This window comes from Typopeltis vanoorti, chromosome 12 (assembly GCF_054136105.1).
Source record: "Typopeltis vanoorti isolate ZY-2024b chromosome 12, IOZ_Tvanoo_1.0, whole genome shotgun sequence".
Lineage (NCBI taxonomy): Eukaryota > Metazoa > Arthropoda > Arachnida > Uropygi > Thelyphonidae > Typopeltis > Typopeltis vanoorti.
This window is the reverse complement of record NC_143560.1, coordinates 68,680,988-68,707,716: the sequence shown is the minus strand read 5'-3', so window position 1 is coordinate 68,707,716 and position 26,729 is coordinate 68,680,988. Positions and strand designations below refer to the sequence as shown.

Genomic DNA, 26,729 nt, shown 5'->3' with positions numbered 1-26,729 from the left:
TTAAGAGTGGCAAAATCTGAAGAAAATACAGACTCAGGTAAGAAAGCATGTTGCAGAAGTTTTTGTCAAAGATGAATAGACTGTTCACATTTTCATGTGAGAAATATTAAACACTATCAGAAGAGTCAGCTACAGAAATTAGATAATTTCACTGTCTTGTTATTTTTGTCTGTGTTAGTGGTTTCATATTTTTGTAAGACAACGATTTCATTTGAAATACTGCTACTATATTGATTAAATACTTGGTATAAGAAAAAGTATATTTGATGAATATCTCAGTAAAGTTATATTAATTTTCTTCAGGATTAGGACATGGCACCTTTGTAGCTGGTGTTATATCTAGTAATAAAGAATGCCTTGGTTTTGCACCCGATTCAGAATTACACATTTACAGGGTATTTACAAATAATCAAGTGAGTATTTTTGTTATTTCTAAATTTAATGCTATTTGTGATAACGATTACTAAGGAATTATACTATTCATGTCTTGTAATTAAAATTATTTTTTGTATTTCATATTTATGGAAATTCCTTTTTTTATATGAATCCCACCACAAAAGATTGCAAACATCTCATACATTAGTGCCATGGGTAGAGTCAAGTAATTGGAAAACCATGCTAAATTTAGAGGTCCTAGTAAGTAATATTGGTTTCATATCAGGTAGCAGAATTCATCTACACTTAGACCTTCACAAAATTCATGCCTACAGAAGAATTCAAACCCACAATCTGTTGGAAAGTAGAATCCCTGTTCACTTTGCTAATCAGGCCACACTTATTTAATTATGAAGTAGCACTGATTAAAAGCTCATATACAGTTCTTCTTCCTTTTCCCTTCTTTTACCTTGTGGTGTCAAGGGTTCTATTCATTTAACCACAACTGTACACTAGGATAAGGTGGTTAGCCCCGTGCCTCCCAGGGAAACATATGTCTGTAGAAGTGTTGAGTTTTCAAGGCTGGTTTGCCTGCTTGCAGGATGAAAAATCCCAGATAAACTTTGAAGAAAAATCCTGCAGTTCATTCCCAAGACCACCTAACTTGGTTATGTCTAAGAAAGATCCTGAGCTCCTCTTGTCAGCAATAGGAATTGAACTCAGGACACTCCTTTCCTAGTCATATGGTTGCGAAGTGCATAGCCACTCGGCTAACCATGTGGACTCATATACAGATGTGTATGTGTATATATATATATATATATATATATAAAACAGAAGCAAAAAAATTACCTGGTCAAGTTAATAGTATTAGTAGTAGCTATGGTACAAAGTTTTTGCATATAATGAAACTAGTATTACAAGAGTGTATATTACTGAAGATGCTATTTATGGTTTCTAGTTACCATTGATTCTCTCCTTATGAGAAACATATAGGGACAACAGGAATAGTTTGTTATACTGGGATTTATCTAGTTAATTTCTTTAAAATAGCATTATTGTTGCTATGGGGCTCTGGCCAAGACCTTTCAGTTATTATTATTATTATTATACGGGTATCTCCTTGGAATCGAAGACTCTTTGCAGGAGACTCACACTGACCATTATTCACCCAATATCTATCATACCTATGGCAATCGTTTCACTTATTCACCTCTCTCTAAGCAAAAAATCTGGTCCACACAGACTTACTAACCACACTTTTACACACCTTCCAGGTGTGACCCCCTTGCTCTCTTTCTAGTTGTCTTGTATTGGAAACTTTCTGTTTTGTTGATCTTACAAAATCCCTTGGGTAATTTTTAAGCTGGGCTCACCCCTGGTGAGTATCATCAGACTAGACAAAATAGAATATTTTTTATTTAATAATAATAAAAATTATAAACAAAATTAATATAATTAACAGCTATTTTAGCCTGTTTTTGTTTAGGAGTGTCCCTTATATTTAATACATTGGCTAACATAACTCAAAAAGGGGTATTATATATTTTAGGGCATTATGGGCGAGTATAGAAGGCAATTATGGCAGAATAAAAAATGTGAAAAAATTTTGTACACATACCTTGTTTTTGGTTTAAAGATGCCTTCTAAATCCAAGCTCTTGCTGAAAGGTTGTATGTAAACGGGGGGGGGGGGGGACATGGGGATGTGCTTAAGACACGGGAAATAAGTTTGGAAACCCAGGTTACTATTAATAATATATATATATATATATATATATATTATTTTGTTGTGGGGAGAGGGAGGGAAAGGGGGGAAAAACGAAGGGGAAGGGTATCCTTATGTGGAAACTGGGGCAAGGGTTGACCGGTTTCGACCTTTATTGAGGTCTCATCAGTGGGAGCCAGGCTAGAAATACCGCAGAAATACAGGATATTTCTAGCCTGGCTCCCACTGATGAGACCTCAATAAAGGTCGAAACCGGTCAACCCTTGCCCCAGTTTCCACATAAGGATACCCTTCCCCTTCGTTTTTCTCCCCCTTTCCCTCCCTCTCCCCACAACAAAATAATATATATATATATATTTATATATATATTATTAATAGTAACCCGGGTTTCCAAACATATTTCCCGTGTCTCAAGCACATCCCATGTCCCCCCCCCCCCCCCCCCCCCCCCGTTTACATACAACCTTTCAGCAAGAGCTTGGATTTAGAAGGCATCTTTAAACCAAAACAAGGTATGTACAAACTTTTTCCACATTTTTTATTCTGTCATAATTGCCTTCTATACTCGCCCATAATGCCTTAAAATATATATATACCCCTTTTTGAGTTATGTTAGCCAATGTATTAAACATAAGGGACACTCCTAAACAGAAACAGGCTAAAATAGCCATTAATTATATTAATAGTGTTTAAGAGGAGTAGCATGGGAATTTCCCAGAAACTATACTTAATTTATAAACAAAATCTTTTTAAGAAAATGCAAATGCAGTACCACTAGTCACTTGATGAAACTTCTTTTGACTTATTGGAAAAATTATAGGCTCTTGGACAAGTAAATTTTTTGCATGACAAGTAGTTTATATGATTTGTTGAACTCTGCTTATAAGTTTCTATTATATCTATTCTTTCCCACATGTTAACTATCCTATCCTCATAGAGCATTCCTAAGACCTGTCACCAGCTTGGGCACTTATCTGTGGATCCTGTCTGACACCTCTTGATACCTAAGAAACCCAGGCGATCAAATCTGCACAGTAGTCAACATGTAGCTGAATCATAGCTTTATAAAGATAGATAACCTCCCTAATCTTTACTTGTCACTGTGTTCTTCGACATAGTAATCCTTTGAACTGTTTTGACAACTTTTGCAATATGCCCTCTGAACCAACTCTCTTTTTACCATTACCCTCAAAACTTTAGTCTCATCACTTTCCTGCAATCCATTTCCATCAGTGATACAAAAAATCATTCCAAAGCGCAATCTTACATTTTGCATCATTAATTTGACAGTCAGTCTGTCTATATGTCAGTCTCTCACAAAAAAACTAAAGCTATGGCATTCAAAAGAAAAATACCCATCCAAACTAAAATAGTAATAAACAATAAAATAATCAAGCAAGTCAACAATTTTAATTATTTGGGCTATAAATTAAGTTACAAAGACATTTCTAACAAAATTAATATATTCTCCAAATAAATGGAATAGTAAACAAAACATTAAGGCCAGCAGTATTTACCAAAAAAAAAAGTAGACTAAGAATGTATAATATTTTATCAAAACCAATATTATCATATAGCAGTTAAGCATGGATAAAGAGACAGAGAGAGAAGAAAAGAATTATTGCAGCAGAAATGAAATATATAGGAAGAACAGCAGGGTATACAAGACTAGATAAAATGAGAAATGATGATATACTAAAAGAACTAACCCAAACACCAATAATGGAAACCACAGAAAAACACAAAACCAAATAGAAAGAGCATCTAGAATGAATGGCATATGATAGAATACTCATATGCCATTCATTGATGAACTACAAACCAGAAGGTCATAGAAACAAAAGCAAACCGATGAAATGCTTGACCAAGACTGAAACAAGTCATCTAGCTTAGATCATGATAGGAAGAATAAGTAGAAATTGACAGTCATTATCCTTCTCCCACACTATCATTTTATTTAAATCATCCTGCAGGGTATCTACATCACCTTTATCAACTGTTGCTCTTGGTTGCTGACGATTTTTTCAATTTATGAAGCAAATGAGAATGGACGTGATTTTGTCTGTGCAGTATTTGTGTCAAACGCCTTTGCAAATTCAGGGCAGTATTATGGTATAGCCATTTCCTTTATCTAGTTCCATTGTCATGTTTATAAAATATGAATAAATTACTATGACATAATATACCTTTTACAAAGCCGTGCTTTGTAAATATGATACTCTATGGTGCTGCCCACCATAGATTATCATATTTATTCATATGATAATCTATGGTGGGCATCCTCTATAGATTATCTTATGAATCCTCCCATTCTCCCATCCTCCCATTCCTTTGAACCTTGCCAGAGCTGAGACTTAGATTGAACAACTTCGTCAGAGGCACTGCCAATTCTCATGCACATTTGTGTAGTATATGGGCTGACATGCCATCCAGTCCCACTGCTGTATTCAAATTGATACTTTCAATGTGCTGAGTACTTCCAGTTCATCTACCTCAATTCACACATCAGTTTCTGTCACATTAGCAACTGCAAAGTTTCTATCTGTATGATATGCCCTTGTAAAGTGATTGCTTAGTAGCTCATCTGTTTTTTCTACTTCTGTCTGAAACTTTAAAGGTTAAAGTTATTCTTCCATAACTATTCTTTTTCCTTGCTACATAGTGAAATATTTATTTTGGATTTACTTTGGTCTGCTTAGCTTATTTTTCCTCATAATTTGATTTAGCCTTCTTTTACGTGCACTTTGTATTGCTCGTGTGCATGCTTTTTCTTTATGTTCCCCTCTAGAGTTTTCTCTTTTTTTTTGCAGCTCCTGCTTTATATTGTTTCACATCCATTTAACCCATACTTGGTTTAGCCTCATGACCCTGGGTATGCTGTCTGATACTGCTTCTCTCGAACAATTTCCGACCACTTCCCATGTACTACTGACATTCTTTCTTTGTAGCTTCTTATGCTACAGCACTGCTTCCTAAAGTTTGCCATAATTATCAGCTTTATAGTTCCACATAAACCCTTCCTTGACTAAGGATTCCACATGTTTGACAGTCTTCTGAAATAAGATTGCACAGTCACTTAGCACTCTCATACTCCTGGTCCCCTCCATCACGTGCTTGCTATTATAAACATGCTTACGGTATAATAAATTCACTTTCTATAAAACTGTAATATTTACTAAACTACTAAGTATTACAGTTTTATAGAAAGTGAATTTATTATACTGTAAGCATGTGTATAATAGCAAGAATTGACCACACAACTAACCATGATGACAAAAATCTGAGAGTAAATTCAACACAAAGTTGCAAATTACAAGCGTCAACAGAGATTTGAATAAGATCGGAACTAATCACAGCTTATTTTTGAATATGAGTATTCAATTATTTTGAATAAAATAAATAGCATCTTGAAGAAAATTTGCATACAAACAAATTACAAAAGATGTCCAAGTAGCTTTTTAATAATGTTCTTTAGACTGGGCCTGCTGAAGAAAAGCATACATACAAACTTTTTTCTCCTAAGCTTTTTTCCTTCTGATTTCACAGTTTTTGTGGATCTTTGTGCAGGTAAGGAATTTTTTTTTTTTTTTTTTTTTTTTTTTTTGAATTCCATAAATTTGAATTTTTAACACTACAACTTAGCAGAATTTTTTTTAGAACACATCCACATATGTTTAATACTAGTCAGGATTAGGAACATCTTTCATAGTGAAGAATTTATGGAGATACAACACTCGTGTTAGAATAATTACGTTACTTAAACTTTAATAGGAAAGTAACATTCAAAGTTTCAACCTCTGTATTGAGGTCATCATCAGGAAAAATATATATGTATAAGGTACAAGCTACATGACACTGCACTATACAAAAGTAAGATGAATCTAAATGCTTATTAATTATTTAACCTAGCCTGACCTATTGTGGAAAAAAAAAATTAAATTAAATAAAAAAATATTTAAAAAATTAAATAAACATCTTTTTGATAAAAAGATGTTTATTTAATCTATTATTTTTTTTCTGGTTTGGATAATGTTTCAGCATTTCACAAGCTTCTTTGAATTTGCTTTCAAACCAGGTTTTGGTGTGGTGTGAATTTAGTGCCTTTCCAGTCAATTCTGTGGCATGTTTCAAATGTGTGGTCTGATAGGTCTGTTTTGCCATAGTGGAGTATTTAATGTGTCATCTGTGTTCATATTTTCTGATAGGGGAAACAGGACGCACGATCCCAATGTAAGGTAGGTTACAGGTACATGGAATTTTGTAGACTGCTGGGTGGACCAGATATATAAGAGGATCTTTGGAAGAGATAAGTAAATTTCTTAATTTTGTTGGGGGCTTGAAGGTAGTCTTAATGTTGTATTTAAGTAGTATTCTATCTATTTTTCTGAAATGTCCCTAATGTAGGGTATGGCTATGGCATTCTTGTAATCTTTTTTGTTTTTAGTGGCATTTTTATGGATGATCTTGTGAACCATTTTTTAAAAACGTTTGGCTAATAATTTCTTATTCTTGGTTCAGAACCTGTTCATTGGAGTAAATTTTAGGGCTCTGTGTTTGAGGGTGCTTATGATCCCTAGTTTGGATGTTGTGTTGGATAGTGATATGTATTTTTATGTATGTATTGGCCTGTGTGTGTAGGTTTGCAGTAGACCGTGAAGAAGGGACAGCCTGAGGGAAGACTTGTGACAAGTGTGTCTAGGAAGGAAGAGAGTTGTTTTTAATTTTGATGGTGAGTTTGATATGTTTGTGTTGTTTGTTCAGGTGGCTTAGGAATGCATTTAATGTTTCATGGCTGTGGGGTCAAATGGCAAAAATATCATCAACATATCTGAGCTAGATTTTGGGCTTTAGGCTGCCCGAATCTAGAGCTCATTGCTTGAAGTCTTCCATATAATAGTTAGCTGTTGTGTGGAAGTGGTGAGCCCATGGCCTTTCCTTCTTTTTGTAGGTAAAAATTATTTTGCTGCACAAAATACCCAGAGCAGAGTACGTGGCAAAGAGGGCGTGATGTCAGATGGAAATATGTTCTCTAAGATTAGAATAGTATCATTGATTGGGACATTAGTGAAAAGGACAGTTATTTATATCAAAGCTGACTAATAAATCATCATCGTTGAGTGTGAGGTTTCTAATTTTGTTATGAAGTTTTGTGTATTTTTTATATAGGAAGGGGGAGTGATCTACCAACTCCTTGAGTGTGGCTGCTAATTTCTTGGCTAAGTGATAATGAAGACTGTTGATTCCTTCAACTATCGGTCATAGTGGTGTTTGTTTTGTGTATTTTTGGAAGGCCATAAATTCTAGGAGTATGAGCACAATGCATGCTTAGTTTTTTGGTTGTTTCTTCTGGCCACATGATTACCGATTTGATTAATTCTGTTGTTTTCTTTTTGATGCTGTTTGTAGGGTTGTAGTTCACCATTTGGTACTTGTTGAAGTCAGATACCAAATGGTTCATTTTTTCTAGGTATGCTGTCTGATTGAGGACAACGGTAGTATTACATTGATCTGCTTTTGTAATCACGATGTCTTTGTTATTTATTATTTATTTTTTTAAGAATTTAAGGAAGAACATCTTTCATCTTGCATGCTTCAGATATGCCCTAAACTGCTGTGATAATGAAAGGTGGACTGACTAAACTTTTGATTTCTGAAAAACATAGGGTTAAAATGTGCTGCTTACTCTCTTTCAGGGAATGAAAAGGAATTAGAGGATTTTTTTTTTAATTTTAGAATTTTCAGGTCTGAGAAGTTTTTTGTTCTGTTATATTGAATGATCACTGAAATGAGCTTTTAGGGACCAAGAAAATAATTTGCTATAATGGAAAGTTGCTGTAGTGAACTTCTGTAGGATGCCAGCTTGTGTGGATAAGCCGATAGTATTTCTGCCTTGCATCTCGTGTGCTACAAGAATGCAGTGCCTTGGGTGAAGTTGTTTATTGTAAGTCTCAGCTCTGACAAGGTTCCAGGGGAGTAGAAAGACGGTAAGATTGTTCCATCACATAAAGGTGGCTCCAAGACAGAAGTAGCAAAATTACAGACCAATTAGTATCTCTGGAGTGGTAGTTAAAGTATTGGAAAGTTGGTTAAAAGTAAAATTCAGGAATGTAGATAGGAATATGATACTCTATAGGGGACAGCATGGCTTTGTAAAAGGTAGGAACTGCCTCAGTAATTTATTCACATTTTATAATAACGTGACAACAGAATTGGATAAAGGATATGGCTACACCATGATGCTGCTGGACTTTGCAGAGGCATTTGACAGAATACCACATGGAAAACTATTACATAAGTTGGAGCAAATTGAAATGGATATTAGGCTGATGGCATGGATAGGGGGTGGCTGATAGATACCAGAGGGTTGTGTATGGAGGAATGGAATCAAGGAGAATGAAGGTGACTAGTCGAGTGCCTCATAGCTCTGTACTAGGACCACTGCTCTTTAATTTGTACATTAATGATATAGCAGAAGATTTGAAAGAGGATATTCAGTTGTTTGTTGATGATGCAAAACTAGGAAGGGCCATAGTTGATAAAGGTGATGTAAATATCTTACAGGATGATATAAATAAATTGTCAGTGTGGGAAAAGGACAGTGACTGTCAATTCATTGTCGTAAAATGCAGGATAATGCACTTTAGGATGAAAAGATTACGCACTTGTATCATATTGATGGTACATGTAAACACAAATTGTGTTAACAAAATTCACTATCCCAACAGATGTTTATGCCATTCTCTGTTCATGTGACTGTGCTTAGTTTAGTTCTACTGGAAAAGTCAGCTAAAATTCACAGAGAGGAGCTTCGTTGCATTTGCTAATTGTGCAAGCCTTGTATAAACTGTGGTTTCTCTTTTTTATGGAAAAAAGAGAAACTCTTAACAGCAGATTTCTATATGATAAAATTTCAAAGAATACAGCGAGATCCTTCTATACTTTTCTTATATTAACCAAAATGATTATTTAAACTTTTTTTGTGGAGCTCTGAAATTTTTCTTTTGAATATTCTTCATCATTTCTAATATGTTTTAGAATTCAGTTGCAGTGATGTATGAGTGTATTGACTTTTGAGTTGAGTATCATTTAGTTATAATACTCAACTCGACATGAACATATTACATGTATAATTATTTTATATAATTTACTTAATTATATTAACCTTTAACTGTCATTGTAATTTTCACTTTGATAACAATTGAGATGCATCTTATCTAATCTTTTCTTCACTATTAGAGATAGTCTGACTTTATATTACATCACCTTATATCCACTTAAAAATATAAAAAACTTTATAAATATTGTCAAAATGTCATAAATAATTTTGAAATCGTTCTGCATACTCTGCAATATAAATTCCACTCACTGTGTGTGTGTTGAAAGGCATTCTAGATGTATTTAATATATTATTGCAGGTTTCATATACGTCATGGTTCCTAGATGCTTTCAATTATGCCATTTTAAAAAAGATCCACGTTTTAAATCTCAGCATTGGTGGTCCAGACTTTATGGATCATCCCTTTGTTGATAAAGTAAGTTGTTGAGTAAATTATGGTTTGGATAATTTATGCTATTCTTATCTTTTCCCATTTGTCAGTTTTATCAACAAAATAATTACTTATTATTTGCTATTATTACCAATATAATGAGGCTTTGTATTTGACCTTATGATTTATTGGCCTACAAATCAAGAAACTATTAAATATATGAATAATTAAAAGTAATGAGCTGCAATTTTTTTATTATTAAAAGTACAGTCAGTAGAATGTTAATGTAATTATTGTATTGGGTTGGCAAAAAAGTTCTTTTTGTTTTTCAGAGTGGAATGAAACACATTTTATTTAATATATATAATACATACTAGTCAGTTATATATTGACCCTCTTTATCAGTGACCTCTTGCCATCTGTCCACCAACTTCATTATGCCACGTTCATAAAACTCCTGAGGTTTACTGGCGAAAAACTGAACCAGGTGTCTTTTGGCAGCCTCCTCATTAGCGAAGGTTTTCCCGTTCAGAGAATTCTGCAATGATCGAAATAAGTGGTAATCGGAAGGTGCCAGGTTCAGTGAATATGGAGGATGTGGCAAAACATTCCAGCCAAGACGTAACAATTTACTCCGGGTTTTTAACGATGTGTGGGATCTGGCATTATCACGGTGAAAGACAATTTCTTTCCGATTTGCCAATTCAGGACGTTTTGTGCTAATTGCATGGGCCAGTCGTGTTAACTGTGAGCAGTAGACAGTTGAATCAATCGTTCTGCCTGACGGTAACACCTTGTAGTGGACAACACCTTTATAATCCCGCCACACAGAGTGCATGATCTTCTTTGGGTGCAATCCTGCTTTCAAGGTTGTTTGCTGCAGTTCGCTCTTGTGCCCCTACGATCTTTTATGTACCATGTTATCGTACATGACCCATTTTTCATCTTCCGTAATCATCCACTTCAAAAATGGGTTGATTTCTTGGTGACGTCGCAGCGAATCACAGATGGATATGCGAACAGTGATATTGGCCTCAGTCAATTCATGCGGCACCCAAACATCGAGTTTTGAAACATATCCCAGCTTGTGCAAATGGTTTTAAACACTTGTATGGGATATGTTCAGTACTGCAGCAATCTCCCACACTGTTTGTGACAGATTTTTGTTGACTATATCCTTCACAACACTCGAATCAACCTTGGTCGGGCGACTGGTGCGAGGTACATCACTGACGTCAAAATCTCCAGAACGGAATTTGGCAAACCACTTTTGGCATACATGTTCTGTTAAGGCATCATCCCCATATATGCTGCATATTTTTTTATGGTCCTCCGCAGTTCATTTGCCTTTTTTGAAATAAAAAAGCAAAATATGCCAGTAATGTATATTATTTCCTTCCATTTCTAAAAATATGTTACACACACGCAACTGAAGTAGGCTGAACGAAAATTCACCGAAAGGTTATGTGAAATGTCGCCTTTCAACTGCGCAATAGCATTTTGCGGTAGTGCAACAATAGCAACAGGCAAAGCGGCATGAACTTGTACTAACGCATAAACCGAACGAACTTATTTGCCAACCCAATAATAGGAATTTGTTTACTTGTATAGATATCAATAGAAAGTATATACTCATATATAGAATATAAGTAGTTCCCAACTTTGTGAGTTTATTTGTTCCTTGCATGCTCATGTACAGGGAAAACTTATAAAGTAGGAATTTATTCTCCATAGATGTAATGTTAAAAATAGGGGTTATGTTCTCAACAATGAACTTTGACCATAGTAATGTTAAAGAAGGGTCAACAAAATAATAATTTATGCTTAAACAATGAATTATTTATCCAAAGAAATGAAAACTTAAATTTTTTTTCAGAAAAATCCAAAGTATGAAAACATAGCCTTTAAAAGGCTATGTTTTCATACTTTGGATTTTCATACTTTGGATTAGCGAGTAAATTATTATGGCCTGTTTGTTTCTAAGACAGTATTCTCTTTTCTTTATAAATTTCATGATAGCATTCTTAAGCATTTTTAAATCTGTAGTAACTTTTCTAGTGTGCTCAAAATTTGAATCTTGTGACTTGAAACTCTGAGTTGCTTGTTGCATGATGAAAAACTTCATGTCACTTGAGAGTGAAGGATCAAAAAGGAGTTTCAGCTCTAATATCTACTTCTTCCTTATCTTCTTCACAGTTTGCCATTTCAAGATCTTCATTTCTGAGCCCTCCATTCTTGATGCAGATCAATGACTTCAGTTGTAATAAGATCAAGCTGCAATTGGTTAGCAACATTAAGGAGCATTTCTGTTTTATTTCATATGATCACTGCTTATTCTTGAAATCCTTCAAAATGATCAGTAAACTGAGCAGAATAGTATACCTATGAGCTTGGTTTGAAATGCAATATGAATTTTTAGCTTCTATTTATTACACTTAACGTTCCTATTTTCAATTTTCTTGATCCTTAGGGAAAAAACTCATAACCCTGAGAAACTTGTGAAGTGGGAGCGTGCATAAAAAATAAGGTGTATAAAATAGTTTGACAAATAGAAAATGAGTTAATGCTAAAAGGTAAAGATACTTAACTGGAGAGACCTCCATATTACCTTTAATAATGTAGAGTTGTGAACTGACCAATGCTTCTGACCCACTCCTCAGTTTTCATCATCCCATAGTGTATAGTGTAATTTGGTATCAACTTGAATGCTAAATAAAAGGATAGGCATGCAGTTTTGAACTTGATCATCATGAATGCCTGTTGGTGTTCAGCACAATTTTCATGTTTATGCCATTCCATTCCTTTTGGCCCATTGCCAAGTGGCTCAGTCTTGCAGCCTCTGTTCACACCACTCATTTACATAATCTACTCACTCCTCTGGCCCCTATCAGTTATGCTGTGTCCATTATACCGAACATCAATGTTTTGATTTTTCTGCTATCATCCATCCTGTAGATATGTCCATAAAAAAAAAAAAAAAAAAAAAAAAAAAAAAAAAAAAAAAAAAAAAAAAAGTGGAGTTTTCTCCTTATTTTCTGCATTACATTCTCTTTCTAATTTACTTTCTTATCAAGTTCTTCATTCATTTCATCATCAAATTTCTGACGTATCCTCAAGGGCTGTAGAGAATATGATAGTACTACATGAGAAAGTCACATCTTTACCTACCTTCCTGTCAATAATTTTCCTCCAAATCTCTTATCTGTCAAGACTCCAATATTATCAGATCCTATATTTCTCTCTTCTAAGGCACTTCTTGTATTAATCCATCTAGTTTTTGAGCTTCCTCTGGGTCTTTTTCTGCCATCCTGGCAAAAAACACTTGTTTTGCTTACCTTTCCTCACCCATTCTGTTTAAGTGACTACTATACCACATTCATTACCTCTGCTACCACATTCCCGAATGCTAATAATGTCAAATTCTTTTCTAATATCCTAATTTTCAATGTTTCTGCCTATGTTCATTGCCCTTGTTTTTTTATTGCTGATTTTCATACCAAATTTATCACAGCAATTATTCAGTTTAGTCAGGATTGCTCATTACTGCAGACTCATACTGGATTCATTCAGAAGTACAACATTTTGCATAAAGTAATAAGTTGAGCTTTACAATTCCAGTTTTGATATCAGGTTTAATACTACTTTTCTTCATTATGCGATTCATAAAGATGATGAATAACAGTGGAGATAATGTATACCTTTGTCTCCTACCTGATTTTACATCAAACCATCTTCCTTTACCTCCTTTAGTTCTAACTGCTGATTTACGACTGAAATAAAGACTTGAGTATCACTTGATATAATGCCTGATTTGCACCATTTAACTGTAGTGTTTTGAAGAGCTTTCTTATTGGCACCTTGTGTCGTATCTACAAAAATTCAAATACAGATCTTTATTATATTCCTATGATTTCTCAGCTATTTGTTTTAAAGTGAAATCTGATTCTGACGGCTATTTGGTACAAATCTAACTTGTTCTTTTCCAAGCTTCCTGTCTCTGTCTACAATTTTTCTTAGCTGTTTCTCAAGTATATTTGCATAAATCTTGCCAGGAACACTCAGTAGGGAAATTCATCTGTAATTCTCACATTCAGTTTTATTTCCCATTTTTATAAGCGAGTGCTGTGACAGCTGTACTCCAATCATCTGGAATTTGACCCTCTGACCAGGCCGTCTGAATTAGCATAGCCAGTGTAAAACTTTTATACATTGTTATTTGAGCATTTCTAGTCAAATATCATCTACTCCAGCTGCCTTTCCACATTTCAGTTTTTTTTTCTACTTCAAGTATTGATATAATTTCTGATTGTATGTCTGTTCAGGCATATGTGTGTGTGTGCATGCGCACGTGTACACAGTCTTGTTGCCATAAATACTGTTACAACTTCTGCACTACCCACACAATTGCACAAGCCCAGTTCCATTAGCGATGCTGCATGCAGTCAACATCTGCATGTTTATTAGTAGAGAGAGTTGTCTAGCTCTAGGGATTAATATGCATAATAAATTTATTTAATCCTTTACCCAAATGTAAGTAAACAAAGTTTGTGCCTGAAGTATCTTCAGGACTGAGGCAACTCGTAGTAAAGGTGGACCAACCTCTCATCACTGCTTGTCTCAGTATCTCCCATAACACAAAGCACATCTCCTTGCAGACATGTGTAATGCTGTGTATTAAGGAAAGGACCACTACCCAGACCGGTTTCGAGCTTTATTGAGGTCTCGTCACTGGGAGCCAGACCCAGATGTGGTGATACTAAGGCAGAAGCAAAAAGAGGTCATATTTACTTATACGAGTTGCCAAGAGGTGTACCAGCTTATTATTAATTTACTCTGGATTTAGAGAAAGATGTTGGAAGTTTATTTTCCATTTGGTTAGGCTATAATAAATTTAGTTTAATCCTTTACCCAAGTGTAAGCAAACAAAGTTTGTGCCTGAAGTATGACTGAGGCAACTCGTAGTAAAGTGGACCAAGCTCTCATCACTCCTTGTCTCAGTATCTCCCATAATGCAAAGCACATCTCCTTGCGGATATGTATAAAGCTCACTAAAAACACGTATAACCACAGTGATTAGTTTTAACACGTAAATATTTCATCCCAAGTATCTTGGGACATCATCAATACAGTAATTCAAACAATACTAGGAATAACATACAGTTAGGGTGCATGCTTACAATGGAATCTCAATGTGCATGCAGTAACGTGTTATAGAAGTAAATTAAAATATAACTGGAAAAAAAAAAAAACCATATATGAAGAGACTATTTCACACAATTTTGTATGACAATTTCCCATACTTTAGGAATAGTAAGAACGTCGTTGTGGTTTAAATTTGGTCTGTGTAGTAGGGCTACGGCATTTTTTATATAGAAGTTCATGTTTAAATAAAGATCTATGTAAAAGTTTCGACTTTTCCCAGTGGATCCTATGGTTTGGGTTTTCAACTCCATGTTGAGTGAGACTAGATTTCTGTGGTTTGAAAAGACTAATGTGGTCTTGATGTTCCGAGATTCGTTTCTGAACAGATTTACATGTCTGTCCAAAGTAAGACAAATTGCAGGAGTATGGGATCTCATAAATGCGGTAACATCACATCAGAGGTGAGAGTTTGTCCTTAAGAGAAGGTAACAAGTTATAGATCTGATTGATGGGTTTGTAAGTAGTGGCAAAATTGTATTTCTTCATAATTTTTGAAAGACGTTCGGAGATACCTTTGACATAAGGTATGGGAATCCTATGGGCTTCTTCTTGTCTAAGTTGATGTGTGGGGAAGTGTGATGATTTTTTGAGTTGTTTTAAGATTATATCCATTTAGAATGGCTGTATTTTTGATTATATCTAGTTCTTGGTTTAGAGATTCTTCAGAAGAGCAGAATTTGTGTGCTCTGGTAACTAGTGATTTAATGATGCCAAATTTCTGAGATGGATGATGAGCGGAAGAATTGTGAATATAGCAACCTGAAAATGTAGGCTTACAATAGACAGACAGACAGACATGGCGATGGAACCATCTTCTTTTTTTTTTGAATGTGTAAATCCAGAAAGGAGATACTCTGTGGAGATTCATTTTCTAGCGTAAAGTTGATGCGAGGGTGAAGGTTTATTTTTGTCTAGAAACAGGTATAATTCATGTTCGGGATGATCCCAGACTGCAAAGACATCGTCGACATATCGTAACCAAATTTTTGGTTTGGGTTCAAAAGTGAAAATCTTTTCTTCCAGGTGTTCTAGAAACAGGTTTGCTAAGTTTGGTGATAAAAGAGACCCCATTGCTCTTCCTTCTTTTTGCTTGTAAATTTTACCTTTCCAAGTGAAGTAACCGGATGCAATAACAAATTTGAATAATTTAACAATATCAGATGGAAATTTTTGAGTTAATAATTCTACTGTTTCTTTATGGGGAATGTTAGTGAAGAGGGAGACAATGTCGAAGCTAATTAACAAGTCAATTTTTAACAGTTGAATGTCTTTTATTTTTGGTGAAAATCTGTGGAATTTTTGATTGAAGAGGCTGAGTGGCCTATGTGAGGACAGAGAAGGTTAGATAAGAATCTTGATAACTTGTAAGTCGGGCTGCCAATAGAATCTATGACGGGTCTGAGTGGAACATTAACCTTGTGAAGCTTAGGTAGACAGACAGGTAGATCTGTTCAGAAACGAATCTCGGAACATCAAGACCACATTCGTCTTTTCAAACCGCAGAAATCTGGTCTCTCCCAACATGTAGTTGAAAACCCCAAACCATAGGATCCATTGGGAAAAGTCAAAACTTTTACATAGATCTTTATTTAAACATGAACTTCTGTATAAAAAATGCTGAAGCCTTACTACACAGACCAAATTTAAACCGCAACGACATTCTTACTATTCCTAAAGTATGGGAAATTGTCATAAAAAATTGTGTGAAATAGTCTCTTCATATATGCTTTTTTTTTTTTTTCAGTTATATTTTAATTTACTTCTATAACACGTTACTGCACGCATATTACCATTGTAATCATGTGCCCTAACTATGTTATTCCTAGTATTGTTTGAATTACTGTATTGATGATGTCCCAAGATACTTGGGATGAAATATTTACGTGTTAAAACTAATCACTGTGGTTATATGTGTGTTTTTAGTGATGAATTCACACAGTTTTCATTATATAAAAAATGTATAATGCTATGCATTAAGGGAAGGGCTACCCAGACCGGTTTTGACCTTTATCGAGGTCAAAAACATCTTCCAACATTGTTCTCTAAATCCAGAGTAAATTAATAATAAGGTTGTACATCTTTTGGCAACTTGTATAAGTAAATATGACCTCTCCATTGCTTCTGCCTTAGTATCACCACTTCTGGGTGTGACTCCCACTGACGAGACCTCAATAAAGGTAACTGGTCTGGGTAGTGACCCTTCCCTTAATGCATAGCATTATACATGTCTGCAAGGAGATGTGCTTTGCATTATGGGAGATACTGAGATAAGGAGTGATGAGAGCTTGGTCCACCTTTACTATGAGTTGCCTCAGTCCTGAAGATACTTCAGGTGTAAACTTTGTTTGCTTACACTTGGGTAAAGGATTAAACTAAATTTATTATAGTCTAACCAAGTGGAAAATAAACTTTCAACATCTTTCTCTAAATCCAGAGTAAATTAATAATAAGGTGGTACACCTTTTGGCAACTCGTATAAGTAAATATGACCTCTCCATTGTTTCTTCCATAGTATCACCACTTCTGGGTAGTGGCCCTTCCCTTAATGCATAGCATTATACATGTCCGCAAGGAGATGTGCTTTACATTATGGGAGATACTGAGACAAGGAGTGATGAGAGCTTGGTCCACCTTTACTATGAGTTGCCTCAGTCCTGAAGATACTTCAGGTGCAAACTTTGTTTGCTTTCACTTGGGTAAAGGATTAAACTAAATTTATTATAATGAACATGTATTTTCTTGATTACAGAACTAATGTAAATAACTATTTGGAAACATTGACCAAGTGTAAACAGATAAGTATTTTAATACCGACTAGTTTCACCAAACTTAAGCCGTTGGCATCATCAGGGTACAAGCACTGAGTTTAAAACATATCACAAAATAGATCTTAACTGTAAATTCTAAAAATTATAGTTACAAACTAAAATAGCATTGAACGTGAATAATACATGTATCGCGTGTACATGATTTACTAGTTGTTGCTATGGAACGTTCTATAGTTAGCATTAAAGTTCATTTCTTGTGTGTTCAGAGATCTAATTAAGGTTTTCCATATCTCTGGAAGTATTAAACCTTGGTTCCTGTTAAGGTTATCTGTAGTGCGTGTGACTGTGGCTGCTTCTTTAAACATTCGAGAGTGGTAGTCTTCTTCTATGTAAGGGGTAGAACTTTTGTCCCACTCAGTGATATGGTTTGTTATGGAGAAATGTGATGACAGGCATGATATGTCTTGTCTGTTATTTTTAACATAACCAATGTGTTCCTTCTGTCTAATCTCGAGGCTTCTCGAAGTCTGGCTGATGTAACTTGAACCACATGAGCATGGAATATTGTAGACTCCAGCATACTTATAGAAAGAATGGGTATCTTTTGGAGATCGTAGTAGTTTACGAATTGTTTCTATAGGTTTGAATGTCACTCTTATTTTGTGTGGTTTGAGGAGATTAGCGAGCTTGTTAGAGATACTGCTTACATACGGAATGGCGATTGTTGTAATATATATTGAGTGTCTTCTCGTTCTCTTTGTGGTGGATCAGAGAAGAGGATTTTGTTGATGAGTCTTCGTGGGTAGCCATTAGATATCAATGTTAATTCATCTTGGAGGTCTTTTTCATCTGTTGTAATGCGGACAGCTCTTTTCTTAAGTATGTGTACTATGCTTAGTTTGTGAGAAATGTGGTGTGAGGAGCTGAAATGCAGATAAAGTCCTGTATTCGTAGGTTTCCTGTAGACTGATAGGTTCATAAGGCCATTAGCTTGCTTCTTAATTAAGATGTCTAAGAACGGTAGTTGTTTGTCTTTTTCAAGTTCTAGAGTAAATTTAATAGAATGATGAAAGGAATTTATTTTATTGAGAAAATCAATTAAGTCATCTTTGTTGTGGTTCCATACAATGAAGATATCATCTACATATCTCCACCAAATTATTAGTTTAGGATTTATTTGAGATAGAATTTTATTTTCCAGATCCTCCATAAATAGGTCAGCACAAGAAGGTGAAAGGGGGCTACCCATTGCCAGGCCAGGTAATTGTTGGTAAATAGTTTTCTTCCAAGAAAAATAGTTTGAATTTAGGCAATGATTGTACAGTGAGGTTATATCTTGTGGGAATAATGTGCCTAAGATGTTGATAACTTCCACTACAGGAACATTTTAAAAAGAGAAGTGACATCAAAGCTTGCAAGTAGATCATTTTCAGATATAGTAATGTTTTTTAATTTACCAACAAAATGTTGTGAATTTCGGACATAACTCTCTTCGTTACAAACCTGTATTTCTTCTTTTCTTTACTTAACTTCAGCACTGTTCTTTCTAGTTCTTCATCTTCTTCAATAATGCTATGTTATCTGCAAAATTCCCTTTATGTTTTCTTTTATAACATCCATTGTGTTTTAAACAAGCATGATAAAGATGCTCATTCTTTTGTCCATAACCATCTTCCTGGTTTTTCACAATTTCTCACAGCAACCTATGCAGTGTTGTTGTTGTTGATATTCTGCAGTAGATATATCAGGTTTGTTTCCACATTGTGAGATTGTATAGCTCATGCCACATTTGATCTCTGTTGTTGAATAGTATCTCAAAGTCAAAAATATATGCAGGTATGAATATTTATATTTTCAACCCATCAATCTTGACATAAATATTTAGGGCACAGTATTTATTCCTGTTTTTCTGAATCCCGCTGCTTGTCTTCTATATTTGCTTTCATTACGTTCCTTGCTCTTTCTATTAATGTTATCATAAGTACTTTGCCTACATGATTAGTTAAGGGCCTTTGTTCTGTTTCCATTCTGCTTCCTTTTGACTTAGTCAACCAAATTATATTCTGTATCAACTGAAACTACATGTACCTTATGATGATATAATTAATATTTTACCAGTTGGGGTGTTGCCATTATGTACACCCTTTGCTGTTAATTCAGAGAACCAATGTGAACAGTGAAAAATTAGTGTCTTGGATCAAACTCGACAGAATTGATTAGCTACCATCATCATCACAAGAATTTCAGTTTAAAAGATATGGAACCAGCAGAAGATTTACAGAAATACCGTATTGACATAATTGGTGTTACAGAAGCAAAGAAGGTTAACAAAATAATTTGCTATGATTTTCATAAGACATGGTTCAATTAAGGGATGCATAAGGATCAAAGCTATATTACTGGAAGGAAACCTCCATGTAGCTTTTAAGAGAATGTGTAGTACTGAACAGGGCTTCTATCCTAATGTCCAGTCTTCACCTTCTCATGGTGCACTATGTTAAATATCTACCTGGATTCAGAACAAACAAGGATGGGCTGGCAATTTGGGAATTAGTTGACCAAATTATATTCTTATTGGCTAAAACCATAATGAAAAATTATGGTACAACATGACAGAATGTCACTCAGTTAAACAAGATCCCTATTACTAATTATATGAAGAGCCAAAGGCTTCGATTCGGCAATGTGAAATTATTTAATTTAAGGGATATTACTTCCCATATTGTTTCATAGCCGAATAAGAAACTCAAAGAGTTTCATGCCGAATATAGAAACTATATAAAGTTTGGGGAGTCATAATGTAGAACAGTAATACAGCTCCTAGGAGCTGGGTTTCACATTATGAGTAAATACCAAGAACAGTGATCGGAACTTGCTCCACCCTTGCTATGAGTTGCCTCAGTGTTGCACTACCAAATGGGTTATGTGTTGCACTATCCAGGTATCTGTTATGCTTGACTCGCCAAACTTTATATAGTTTCTATATTCAGCATTTCTTATTCGGCTATGAAACAATATGGGATGTAATATCCCTTAACTTAAATAAGATCCCTATTGTTTTTGCAAAGGACCCAGGGTGACATCAACAGAGTTCAAGATTCATCATAAAATATTATTTCTGGAATCACATTTAATTTAAATTCTTTATTTGTAAAATTTTCAGCTAAGTTTCATAGTCATTGTCAATACAATTATAGGAAAACAAAAAAGAGAACAACAATTCAGTTGAAAGCACATGGTATTATGTGCACTATTGGCTACAGGAGAATGGCTCTGTCTGCATTAATAGATATCCAAAATAAATTACAATAAAATAATTTAGTTGATAAACTATTTTTAAATATAAACAAAAAATTAATTACAAATTAAGGAACACATGAGTATTGGTCACTATAACTTCCAAAAATTGAGAAAATTTTAGGCAATCGTTTTTGTTCAGGTTTGGATTGTGACTATGTGCTTCACAGCTTTCCTTGTGCAGTCTTTCCAGAAGAAAATAACTTTTGTGTAACACTTTGGTTTTGTTCCAATGAATCCTGTGTTTTGTAGATAATGTGTGGCTTGCTGAACCAGATTTGTTGGTTGTGTTCTTTATGTGAAATGTATTCCTGATGTTCTTTAAGACAAATTTCTGCAGAATGACTAGTTTGTCCATAGCTGGATGAAAAGAGACTTGTAAGTTAATCTGTCAAAGTAGTCTTGCTAATTTTCTGAAAGTTCTTTAGTATATATAGTAATACAAATTCTACTGATTTCTTCTTGAGGTGGGTTAAGACTATGGCCATAATTATTGATAAAAAAAAAGAGAGTTCAAGATTGGTACTGTCATGATAAGAAATATCAATGAAAAGAAATAGAACTGGCAGAGAGATTAGATAAGCACCAGATTGACATATTAGGCATGACCGAAACAAAGAAGACAAAAACAGGTGAGATCTTTCTAAGCAAAAAATACAAAATGTTATATTCAGCCAATAGCAATTAGGGAAAATAGGGAGTAGCTATAGTATTAAACACTAAATATGAGGATAATCTTCTTGAATGGTAGGCAGTATCAGGTAGAATGATGTGGTCAGATATCAAAATGAAGATCTGGACAATGAGACTTATTTGTGCCTGTCCTACAGAAGGTTCATAAAGGAAGAAAAAAAAGAACTTTTTCATGCATTAGAGAATGCATCTGATACAACAACAAAAAAAAAAGTTAGTTCTTGTTAGAGATCTAAACAGCTGAGTAGAAATTGATTAATATCCATATAGAAATGTTTTGGAAAAATTTGGAGAAAAGAGCAAAACTAAAAATGGTAAGTGCTTGCTAGATTTTTCTTGAGGACAGGGACTAGTTATTACTAAAACCATGTTTCAACATAAATCATCATCATCATCAAATTCCTGCCATGTACCATCAAGGAGTGGACAGGATATGATAGTACTACATGAAAAAATTACATCATTACTAACTTCCTATCTACAATTTTCCTCCAAATCAGTCTGTTACTTGTCATGACTCCAACATTATCAGATCTTATATTTCTATCGTCTAAGTCACTTTGTACCATATCAATCCACCTATATCTTGGTCTTCCTCTGGGTCGTTTTGCTGCCAACCTGGCAGAGAACACTTGTTTGCTAATCTTTCCTCGCCCATTCTGGTTAGGTGACCATACCACCTGAGATTAGCTCTGCTAACGCATTCCTGGATGCTGACAATGTCAAGTTCTTTCCTAATATCCTCATTTTTAATATGATATTGCCATTGATGCCATCTGTTCATGCCTCTAATCTTTCTCAGGACTCTCATATCTGCGGTCTCTAGTCTTTGGTCAAGTGTTTTACTTCTGACCCAGCTCTCAGATCCATAAGTTAAAACTGGTTTGAACACCGTCTTGTATACAGCTAATTTAGTGTTCCGACTAATTTCTCTCTTATTCCATATGAATTTATTCAGTTGACTTCCCACCATACCAGCTTTGCTGATTCTGTTGTCTATTTCCATATTTAATTTACCATCTTCACTAAAAATCGTGCCTAAGTAGCTGAAATGTTTTACTTGTTCCACAGGTTCTCCATTCACAACACAGTTGACATTATCAATGATTCTGCCTATTTTCATTGTCTTTGTCTTTTTATTGCTGACCTTCATACCATATCTATTACAACAGCTATTCAATTTAGTCAGAGAATCTTGCAGACTTGTAGCAGATTTATTTAGAAGTATAACATCATCCGCATAAAGCAAAGAGCTGACATTAACATCTCCAATTTTGATATCATGTTTAATACCACTTTCCTTTATAATGTGATCCATATAGATAATGAATAACAGAGGGGATAATGTACATCCTTGTTTCACACCAGATTTAATATTAAACCATCTTCCTGTACTTCCTTCAATTCTAACTGCTGACATACAACTCAAATAAAGACTAAGTATTGCTTGATATAATGCCCCATTGACACCATATAACTGCAGCGTATTGAATAGCTTCTGTCTTGGCACCTTGTCATATGCCTTTTCCAAATCGACAAAACTTAAATACAGGTCTTTGTTATATTCCCATGCTTTCTCGACTATTTGTTGCAAAGTGAAGATCTGATCCTGACAGCCTCTATTTGGCCTGAATCCAGCTTGTTCTTCCCCCACCTTTTCTTCCACAATTCTTCTCAACCATTTCTCAAGTATACTTGCATAGATCTTGCCAGGTACACTCAGTAGGGAAATGCGTCTGTAATTCTCACATTCAGTTTTATTTCCCTTTTTATATATGGGTACTATGAGAGCTCTACTCCAGTCATCGGGAATTCGTCCCTCTCTCCAGGCTTTCTGAACTATGCAGTGCAGCCACTGTAAGACTTTTATACCACCATACTTCAGCATTTCTGGTCAAATATCATCTACTCCTGCTGCCTTTCCACATTTCAAGCCTTTGATGGCTTTTTCTACTTCAAGTATGGATATGTATTCCTGACTGCATGCCTGGTCAGTGTTTTTTACCACTGTGCTGTCATCACTGCTTGTTTCATTTAGCAGTTTTTCAAAGTAATTACTCCATACTTCAAGGATATCTTTTTCTCCTGTTTTCATTTCACCTTTATCATCTCTAATTCCTTTTACAGCACTCTTTCCTCCATTCCTAAGCTTCTTCAACAACCTCCAGAATATTTTGCCACCTCTTGATATTTATTTTCTATATTCTTGCCAAAGTCCTCCCATGACTTTTGTTTAGCTAGTTTTACACACTGTTTAGCTTTCTTACATTTGTCTCTGTATTCTGTAAGAGTAAAAGCTGACTTATTTGCCAGGAACTTTTGATATGCTGTCTTCTTTTCCTTCACTGCCTCTTTAACTTCCTGTGTCCACCAGGGAGTTCTGATTTTTTTTATCCTTGCACACAACCTCACCACATGCCTCTCTGGCAGAATCAATCAATGTTTCCTTTAGAGTTTGCCACTGAATCTCCAAGGTTTGATTCCTGTTCTCAAGCTCTTTCATTTTTTTTTCAATAATCTTTCTGTATTTTAGTCTACAGTTCCCATCTGAGAGCTGCTCAACTTTTATTCGCTTTAAAACTTTCTTACATGTTATTCTTTTCAATATGAAATTCAATTTTATCCTGCTCAAGACTAAATAGTGATCACTTCCAATTTCAAAGTCTCTGTACACTCTGGTGTCCTGCACCAGGGAGAAAATATCACTATCAACAATAACATAGTCAATGAGACTTTTCTTATTCCTAGCCTCTTCTCTCCATGTGAATTTGTACACATTTTTATGTTGGAACATGGTGTTAGTAATAACCAGTCCATATCCTGAGCAGAAATCCAACAGATATTTGCCATTATTATTAGCTTTGCTCTTTTCTCCAAATTTTCCCAAAATATTTTTGTATGTCTGACAATCATTTCCTACTCTGCTATTTAGATTCCCAACAAGGACCAACTTTTCCTTTTTCATTGTGTCAGTTGCTTTTTCTAAAGCATCAAAAAATTCCTCCACTTCTACCTTAGTAGAACCTTCTGTGGGACCATAGGCACAAATAAGTCTCATTGTCCAGTTCCCCATTCTCATATTTGCCCACATTATTCTACTGGAGACTGACTGCCATTCAAGAAGATTAGCCTCGTATTTTGTGTTGAATACTATGGCTACTCCTTCTTTTCCTTGATTGTCATTGCCTTAATATAACATTTTGTATTTATTGCTCAGAAAGATCTCACCAGTTTTGTTCTTTTTTGTTTCAGTCACTCCTATTATGTCGATCTGGTACTTATCTAATTCCTCAGCTAGCTCCATTTCTTTGCCATTCAGGCTTCTCACATTGATAGTACTGATCTTTAACTCTGGTGATGTTGAATTGGGGTTTGTTTTCAGATTTCAGATTTGAAATTCTGAAATCTGAAAATTTGAGTTTTCAGATTTCAACATAAATAAGTGCACAAATTCATATGGAGAGAAGATGCAAGGAATAAGAAAAGTCTCTTTCACTATACTATTATTGACAGCAATGTTTTCCCACTATTAGGATACAAGAGTATACAGAGGATTTGAAATTGGAAGTGATCACCATTTAGTGTTGAGCGGGATAAAATTGAATTTCATTTGATTGAAAAGAAGGGTATATAAGAAAGTTTTGAAATGAATCAAAGTTCAGAAGCTATTAGAGGTGCACTGTAGACTCAAATACACAACTATTATTTAAAAAAAAAAAATGTAAGACATTCAAAGCAAGTACTGAACCTTGTAGGTTCATTGGCAAACTCTGAAGAAAACATCGTTTGATTCAGACAGAGAGGCATGTGGTGAGGTTGTCTGCAATTATAGAAAAATCAGTATTCCATGATGGACTCAGAAATTTAAACAGGCAATCAAGTAAGTTAGCTTATGCTCCTAGAGAATAGAGAAAAATGTAAAATAAATATTAGGAAGGTAGCAAAATATTCTGGACATGATTGAAAAAAACAAGCATAGAAATTGACAGAAAGGTAATATAAAAAAGGAATCAGATGATAAATGTGACATACATGCAAACTGAAGATAAAGATGTTCTATATCTCTGGAGCAATTACTTTGAAAGATTGCTAAATGAATCAAGCAGTGACAGAGTGGTGGTTGAAAACACTCAGCAGGAATGCAATATGGAATGCATATAAATTCTTGAAGTAGAAAAAGCCGTTAAGAACCTGAAATGTGGGAAGGCAACTCGTGTTGATGATATTCGACCACAAATGCTCATATGGAGGTATAAAAATTTTACAGTGGCTATACTGCATAATTCAGAAAGCCTGGTCAGAGGATCGAAGTCCAGATGATTGGAGTAGAGCTCTCATAGTTCCCATCTATAAAAAAGGGAAATAAATTTCCCTACTCAGTGTTCCTGGTAAGATTTATGCAAGAATACTTGAAAAACAGCTAAGAAACAAATTGAGGCTATGAAGATCAGATTTTGACTTTAAGATAATCGTTCATAAATCATGGGAATATAACAAGGATATGTATTTAAGTTTTGTAGATCTGGAAAAGGCATGTGCCAATAGGAAAGCTTTTCAAAACAGTATATAATTATATTGTTTTGAAATATAAATGGAAATTTATATTTATAAATATAAATGGAACATTATATTGAGCAATACATAGTGTCTGTGTGAGGTAAGTTAGTAGTCAGAATTGAAGAAGTTACAGGAATATGGTTTGATGTTAAATCAGATGTGTAACAGGGATGCACTTTATGTCTGCTATTATTCATTATCTATATGGATCACGTTATGAAGAAAAATGGTGTTAAACCTGATATCGAAATTGGAGATGATAGCTCTCTAATTTATACTGATGATGTTATACTTCTAAATAAATCTACTACAAGTCTGGAAGATTCCCTGACTAAATTGAAAACAGTTGTAATAAATTTGATATGAAAATCAGCAATAAAAAGTTGAACACAATGAAAATAGGCAGAGACATTGAAAACATCAACTGTATCTTGATAGAACAAGTAAAACATTTCAGCTATTTAGGCACAAATTTTATTAAACATTGCAAATTAAATGTAGAAATAGACAATAGAATTAGTAAAGTTGGTATGGTAGACAGTCAGCTGAACAGATTTATATGGAATAAAAAAGAAATTAGTCAAAACACTAATGTAGCTATATACAAGACAGTTCAAGACAA

The 26,729-nt window shown here is 34.7% G+C and overlaps 1 protein-coding gene across 2 annotated transcripts in view; it reads left to right on the top strand.

The window, feature by feature from the left end:
* The window catches only part of S1P (membrane-bound transcription factor site-1 protease), a 480,656-nt gene that overhangs the window by 158,561 nt on the left and 295,366 nt on the right, over positions 1 to 26,729 (top strand). For both annotated transcript variants that reach the window (XM_090401757.1, XM_090401758.1), the window contains 2 exons: positions 304 to 413; positions 9,519 to 9,635. In XM_090401757.1, coding sequence (XP_090257883.1) covers positions 304 to 413; positions 9,519 to 9,635 — 227 coding nt within the window. The remainder of the gene's footprint in view (positions 1 to 303; positions 414 to 9,518; positions 9,636 to 26,729) is intronic.